The sequence below is a fragment of the Bison bison genome, unplaced genomic scaffold, assembly GCF_000754665.1.
Source record: "Bison bison bison isolate TAMUID 2011002044 unplaced genomic scaffold, Bison_UMD1.0 scf7180017864492, whole genome shotgun sequence".
In the NCBI taxonomy this organism is placed as follows: Eukaryota; Metazoa; Chordata; class Mammalia; order Artiodactyla; family Bovidae; genus Bison; species Bison bison.
The window spans coordinates 1,201,824-1,209,284 of record NW_011495051.1 but is presented as its reverse complement, the minus strand read 5'-3'; the positions used below and the strand labels follow the sequence as shown (position 1 = coordinate 1,209,284).

The window sequence follows — 7,461 nt, the reverse complement described above, 5'->3', positions numbered from 1 at the left end:
GGGATCTCTTCAAGAAAATTAGAGATACCAAGAGAACATTTCATGCAAAGATGGGCTCGATAAAGGACAGAAATGGTATGGACCTAACAGAAGCAGAAGATATTAAGAAGAGGTGTAAAGACTACACAGAAGAACTGTACAAAAAAGATCTTCATGACCCAGATAATCACAGTAGTGTGATCACTCACCTAGAGCCAGACACCCTGGAATGTGAAGTCAAGTGGGCCTTAGAAAGCTTCACTAGGGACAAAGCTAGTGGAGGTGATGGAATTCCAGTTGAGCTATTTCAAATCCTGAAAGATGATGCTGTGAAAGTGCTGCACTCAATATGCCAGCAAATTTGGAAAACTCTGCAGTGGCCACAGGACTGGAAAGGTCAGTTTTCATTCCCATCCCAAAGAAAGGCAATGCCAAAGAATGCTCAAACTACCGCACAATTGCACTCATCTCACACGCTAGTAAAGTAATGCTCAAAATTCTCAAAGCCAGGCTTCAGCATTATGTGAAACGTGAACTTCCAGATGTTCAACCTGGTTTTAGAAAAGGCAGAGGAACCAGAGATCAAATTGCCAACATCTGCTGGATCATCGAAAAAGCAAGAGAGTTCCAGAAAAACATCTATTTCTGCTTTACTGACTATGCCAAAGCCTTTGACTACATGGATCACAATAAACTGTGGAAAATTCTCAAAGTGATGGGAATACCAGACCACCTGACCTGCCGCTTGAGAAGCCTACATGCAGGTCCGGAAGTAACAGTTAGAACTGGACATGGAACAACAGACTGGTTCCAAATAGGAAAAGGAGTAAGTCAAGGCTGTATATTGTCACCCTGCTTATTTAACTTATATGCAGAGTAGATCATGAGAAACACTGGGCTGGAAGAAGCACAAGCTGGAATCAAGATTGCCGGGAGAAATATCAATAACCTCAGATATGCAGATGACACCACCCTTATGGCAGAAAGTGAAGGAACTAAAAAGCCTCTTGATGAAAGTGAAAGAGGAGAGTAAAAAAGTTGGCTTAAAGCTCAACATCCAGAAAACGAAGATCATGGCATCTGGTCCCATCACGTCACAGGAAATAGATGGGGAAACAGTGGAAACAGTGGCAGACTTTATTTTTGAGGGCTCCAAAATCATGGTAGATGGTGATTGCAGCCATGAAATGAAAAGACACTTACTTCTTGGAAGGAAAGTTATAGCCAACCTAGATAGCATATTCAAAAGCAGAGACATTACTTTGCCAACAAAGGTCCATCTAGTCAAGGCTATGGTTTTTCCAGTGGTCATGTACGGATGTGAGAGTTGGTCTGTGAAGAAAGCTGAGCACTTAAGAATTGATGCTTTTGAACTGTGGTGTTGGAGAAGACTCTTGAGAATCCCTTGGACTACAAGGAGATCCAACCAGTCCATTCTAAAGGAGATCAGCCCTGGGTGTTCTTTTTGGAAGGACTGATGCTAAAGCTGAAAACTCCAATACTTTGGCCACCTCATGCAAAGATTTGACTCATTGGAAAAGACTCTGATGCTGGGAGGGATTGGGGGCAGGAGGAGAAGGGGACGACAGAGGATGAGATGGTTGGATGGCATCACCGACTCAATGGACATGAGTTTGAGTGAACTCCAGGAGTTGGTGATGGACAGGGAGGCCTGGCGTGCTGCAATTTATGGGGATGCAAAGAGTAGGACATGACTGGGCGACTGACTTGAACTGAACATTAGATTAATTTTCCTAAAACACATTTTTCAATAATCCCTGAGGATGGCTCCCCATCACCTAAAAGACAGAGGTGTGACTAGGAATGAACATAATGCAGCTCTGTCTTCCCTACTTATGGGAATCAGTCACCACAAACAGGTTCTCAAACTCCAGATAATGTTTCTACTACAGCACATGTCTCACTCTTCCCTGTCCTTTATACACACTGGTCTAATTTCCCTCTCCCCTTTCCTTCTCTTAAATGAGTCAAATCTATTTTTCTATGCTTTACAGTCTTCCTTCCCTCAAAATTCTGTAGTCCACTGGCTTCTTTCTTCCTAACTAATGCATTTGTTTGAACCAATTAAGTTCTTTATCAAGTCTAACTTTCTACATCTAATTCTGAGAGCTTTTTTCCTTACAAAGATCATCAGCTCCATGAAGGTCATGTCTTATTGGTCTCTGTGACCATTTTTGTGCTCTATGTTCTGGGAAATACCAAGGCAATCTTCACATACTTTCTGACTTGATTTTATTTATAAATAGACCATCATCTGGATTTCTTATAGAAGAGAGGGAAAAATAAACAATAGAAATCATCTATAATTCATTCTTTCTGGAAATGAGAAAAACATAAGTATAGTTTAAAATTCGTCTCTTAAGGGGGGGCTTTCCAGTACTTTAATTCTTCTGCTGGTTTTAGAAAGTGACACGTCAGCGAATAGTCTGAAAATTTAGATTTAAAAATTTCTGCCGTCAACCCAAGTCTCAGGAATGAAACTCATACACACACACAGAGTAAAGAATGTATCACCATCCTGTGAGTAGTTTAAGAAACAAACTTATTTTGAAACAAAACAATTCTTTCTTATCACATAAATTAACACGAGAATAACATTCCGGCTTAGATTCCCGACTTTAACCTCTATTCATTCAACTCTTGCTTACTGAATACCACCCTATGCTAGGAGGTAGATAGGTTATCTCTTACAGTGCTGCTATACAGGCACGGTAACGGGAAATTGCTATTCTCACCTCATGGGCACCAGTCCCAGCATTTCATCACGCCGCTTTTCTTTTTTCTTTAACTCTGATTCTGTCGACTTGAGCTTATCTGGAGCAAGCCTCAGCTTGGACTGCAAATCACTGATGACTTCTTGTAATTCAGCTTCTGTCTGAAAACCTCTCTGACAGACAGGGCAACACGACTGGTTTTCATCCGTCAGCTGAGTAATGAATTGGGAATAAACTGCTGTAGCTCCGGCCAACATGGCTATTTAAAAAACATATATATATATATATATTCTCAGTGAGATGCACATAAAATATGGTTTTAATATATTTCTATCCTTTTCTGTAAATACATGATAGTCTTCTTGCTTTATAAACACACTATGAAAGAAATAAAAATTCTGACATTTAAATCTTCTCAAGGGCGCAATACATTCAGATTTATATATTTTCTGGTAACACAAAAAGTATAACAAAACTTATAGAGAGTGTTACGTGCCAGACACTATAATCTCATTTACTCCTCCCCAACATCCTGAGGCAATTATGTCCTCAGGTAATGAATCTGGAGTATAAAAAGTTTTAATAATCTGTCCAAAGTCATAAAGCAAGTAGGTTGTAGAACCAGAACTGAAACTTGAGCCACCTGGCTCCAGCAGCAAGTTTTTAAATCTCCCATCCTTAACAGCTACCTGTGAACAAAAATTCAAAAACATGAAAATGCCCTGATAACGTAAAGATCGTAACTTACCTCGTTGTTTTGACGATTTTTCAATTTCTTCTTTAAGTCTGTCCAAGTCACTTTCAAAATCCTGGCTGCCACAGACATCAAACAATTTGTCTTCATAGCTGGACAACTGCTCTTCCTTCCTTTTTAGCTCAATATTTATATGATTTTTATTTTGCTCAGCTGAAGCTAGTTCCTTGCTAAAATAAGAAAATAGATTACAATTTTAAAATATGAGAAATGAATTCAAAGTGTGAAGGCAGATACAAGATAAACTCTGCCAGAAAATACTACAAAAGTCTGCTGTGACCAGGTGCTTTTTTTTTTTTTTTAACAAGTCATGGCAACAGCCCACTATTGCCTGCACTCTAGCCCTACAGTACACTGACGCACTCTGGCCAGACGCCGGCTCCCAGAAAAATGTGTACAGACCGAATTCTGCTTGGTTTGAGGGGGATCATGGTCTTAGATCTTGCATTAAGAACCTTAGCAAGGAGAACATGCTTCACAGATCTACTGGAGGGAGATTAGAAAAAAGGAGAGCATTCACTTAACTCTGTGTGAATCCTTTCAAAACTGTACTTCCATTCCTCCAGCAAAAAATGTTCCATTTGTTCCCTCTTTGTTGCTGTCATCCAGTGAGTTGGCCAAAAGGTTCATTTGGTTTTAAAGTAAAAATAAAAGACATTTTTCATTTTCACCAAGAACTTTACTGAACAATGTATTCACTGTTTTGTTCCACTACTTTCTGCCATTTTCTAGGCAACTCTTAATTCCATCTTCCAAAAACTTTTATCTTTTTGAGCAAAGAACTAGTTGTGCCAGGTGCCTTTTATGGTCTTCCAAAGAACTGAAATTTTTTCCATTAAGAGAATTTCAGTTGGTCTAATTTGCAGCTGTACTTGTTGGAATTGTTTGGTTTTTTGGAAAGAGTTAATAGTAGAGGACTCACTTCCAATCCCACCACATACACAGTATCAACTTCTTTGGATGAAGACTGGTCTTTGGTGTATGGTTGGTGGGTGTTCACTTTCCTTGACCCACGATCTCTTCCATTCCACATTATTGTACAGTATCCACTCTTCATTGCCTGTCACAATTTCTTTTAAAAATGGAACTTTTTGTTATGTTTAAGTAGAGAACTGCATGTGGAAACATGGTCAAGAAGGTTTTTTTCACTCAATTTATGTGGAAGCCAAACATCAAATCGATTAACACAACCAAGCTGGTGCAAATGATTTTCAGAGCTCGATGTGGATATTTTGAGTATGTCAGCTACATGCCGTATGGCATAACACGGACTGCTTTCAACCAGAGTGCCTTCTCTATATTTGGCACAAATCTTTTTTTGTGTTTCAGGTGCATTTTTACTTTTCTTGAAGTAACAAAGCATAATATGTGAAAATGTTGCTTTTCTCTTTCATCTTCAATTCTAAAATGGCTACACAAAATTCACCAAGTCGGGGACATTTTATTTATTTATTTTAAAAAGCATGCTGACGGGACAGCTGTCATAATACAATCGAACAAAACTGCTCTGAATGAAGTTAAAGACAGCTAGTGCTACCCGAGTCACCTTAGAGGAAAAACCGAACACACACCTTGGCCAAACCAATTTTTACAACCTGATCACTCATTCCCTCTCATTCATCAAAGACTTTGCTCACTAGTACAATTAATTTTCACTCCAACTCTTAAATATCATCCTAGCCAGCCTCCATGCCCATACAAATCAGGGGTTTTCGATTTCCAGGTTTTGATACATTAGGTAAGTCATGTAATCAATTTAATGTATCATATTCAGCATATTTTAAAAAACTGAACATACTATGTAGAATATATTTGAGTGGATTGAGCATAGTTAGTATTGGTACTATTTTAAGAAATCTGTTTCAGATAAATATGCATGAGTGCACACATGCCTCATCTTGATACTTTCCATTGTGAGTTGCAGTAAAAATTTGGAAAAAAAATAACATGCAGATGATGCTTTCACCATTCTAGCCATTGAGCACTGCTCATTAAGATCACTATTTTAACAGCACCACATACATGTGGGCTCCTCCTTGGAAGAATATTTTCTCAAGGCAAACCTGACAACACTCCTCTCTTGCTCTCACCCTCGCTCCCTGGGCATTTGGTTCTCTTGCTCCTCTTCCTCTGCTTGCCTACAGTTTAAATGTTGATGTTTTCCAGGAATTTGACTACAATTCTTTCTCTTCTCTTTGAATAACTCCAAGTTGACATGTACTACTGACGCCAATATCATTTGCAAAGCAACAACTTCCAATCTACTAAACCTCAAACTCTAATATCTTATTCCCTAACAGACATTTCCACAAGAAATACAAATTTAACATGGCCAAATTCACCATCTTCCTCAAAAATGTGTGGGATTTTTGACCCTCCTATCTAAACACCACTCAAGGTGATATTTCAAAAAAACTGATCACTTTTTTTAAACTGTGGAAAAAACAAAATTTAACACCTTACGCATTTTAAATTGTATGGCATGGTGGTGTTAACTGTATGCACATTTTTGTGTAACAGATCTCTAAAGCTTTTTCATCTTATAAAACTAAACTCTATACCCAATGAACAACACCACACCCCACCCCACCCCGCCCTCATCCTCTGGCTACTCTGAACCTCCAATATATATACTTTCTGTATCTAAGAGTTTGACAGCTTTGAATACTTCATTTAAGTGGAACCATGTAGTACTTTTTTGTGACTAGTCTACTTCACTTAACTTCACTTAATATCCTCAAAGTTCATCAACACACAGAGGATTTCCTTCTTTTACAAAGATAAATATTCCATCATACATACACCAAATTTTATTTATCTATTCATCCATCAATAAGCATTCAGGTTTTCCACCTGTTGGCTATTGCGAATAATGCTGCAGTGAACATGGACTACAAATATTTCCTTGAGATCATGTTTTCATTTGAATATATATCCACAAGTGGAACGGCTCAATCATCTGGTTATTCTTTTCCTAATTTTTGAAGAACCTCCAAGGTTTTCTATAGTAATTGCACCATTTTACATTCCCATGAATAGTGCACAGAGTTGCAATTTCTCAACATCCTCAACACTTGTTTTCTGGGTTTTTTAAAAACTTATTTTATTTAATTGAAGTATAGTTGATTTACAATATGTTAGTGTTAGCTGCACAGCAAAGTGATTCTGTTATATACATATTACTCTTTCATTTTCTATTATAAATTATAACACTACTGTATTTCCTATTGTTTTGATAACTGTCATCCTAACCGGTGTGGAGTGCTATATCACCATGGTTTTGATTTGCATTTCCTTAATGATTAGTGATTCTGAGTATTTTTTTATATGCTTGTTAGCTAGTTGTATATCTACTGGAGAAATTGCTCTTCAAGTCCTTTGACATTTTTTAATCTGAGTATTTGTTTTTTCATTACCAAATTGTAGGAGTTCTTTATATATTCTGGATATTAACCCCTAATCATACCGTTCATATTGTTCATGGAAAAGGCAAAAAGATATGACACTGGAAGATGAGCCCATCAGGTTGGTAGGGGTCCAATACGCTACTAGGAAATAGTGAAGAAATAGCTCTAGGAAGAATGAAGAGGCTGGGTCAAAGTGGAAATGACGCTCAGTTGTGGATGTATCTGGTGGTAAAAGTAAAGTCTGATGCAGTAAAGAACAATATTGCATAGGAACCTGGAATGTTAGGTCCATGAATCAAGGTAAATTGGATGTGGTCAAGCAGGAGATGGCAAGAGTGAACATCGACACTTTAGGAAACAGTGAACTAAAATGGACAGGAATGAGCAAATTTAACTCAGATGACTGTTATATCTACCACTGTGGGCAAGAATCCCTCAGAAGAGATGGAGCAGCCCTCAGAGTCAACAAGAGAGTCCAAAATGCAGTTGATGTTGGTGTTCAGTTGCTCAGTCGTATCTGACTCTTTGCAACTCCATGGACTGCAGCATGCCAGGCTTCCCTGTCCTTCACCATCTCCTGGAGTTT

At 38.3% G+C, this 7,461-nt stretch overlaps 1 protein-coding gene across 1 annotated transcript in view; it reads right to left on the bottom strand.

Moving 5' to 3' along the window:
* Positions 1–7,461, bottom strand: part of RAD50 (RAD50 homolog (S. cerevisiae)) — a 108,426-nt gene that overhangs the window by 45,152 nt on the left and 55,813 nt on the right. The window contains exons 12-13 of the mRNA XM_010828422.1: positions 3,463–3,638; positions 2,736–2,973 (exon numbers count right to left, since the gene is read on the bottom strand). Coding sequence (XP_010826724.1) covers positions 2,736–2,973; positions 3,463–3,638 — 414 coding nt within the window. The remainder of the gene's footprint in view (positions 1–2,735; positions 2,974–3,462; positions 3,639–7,461) is intronic.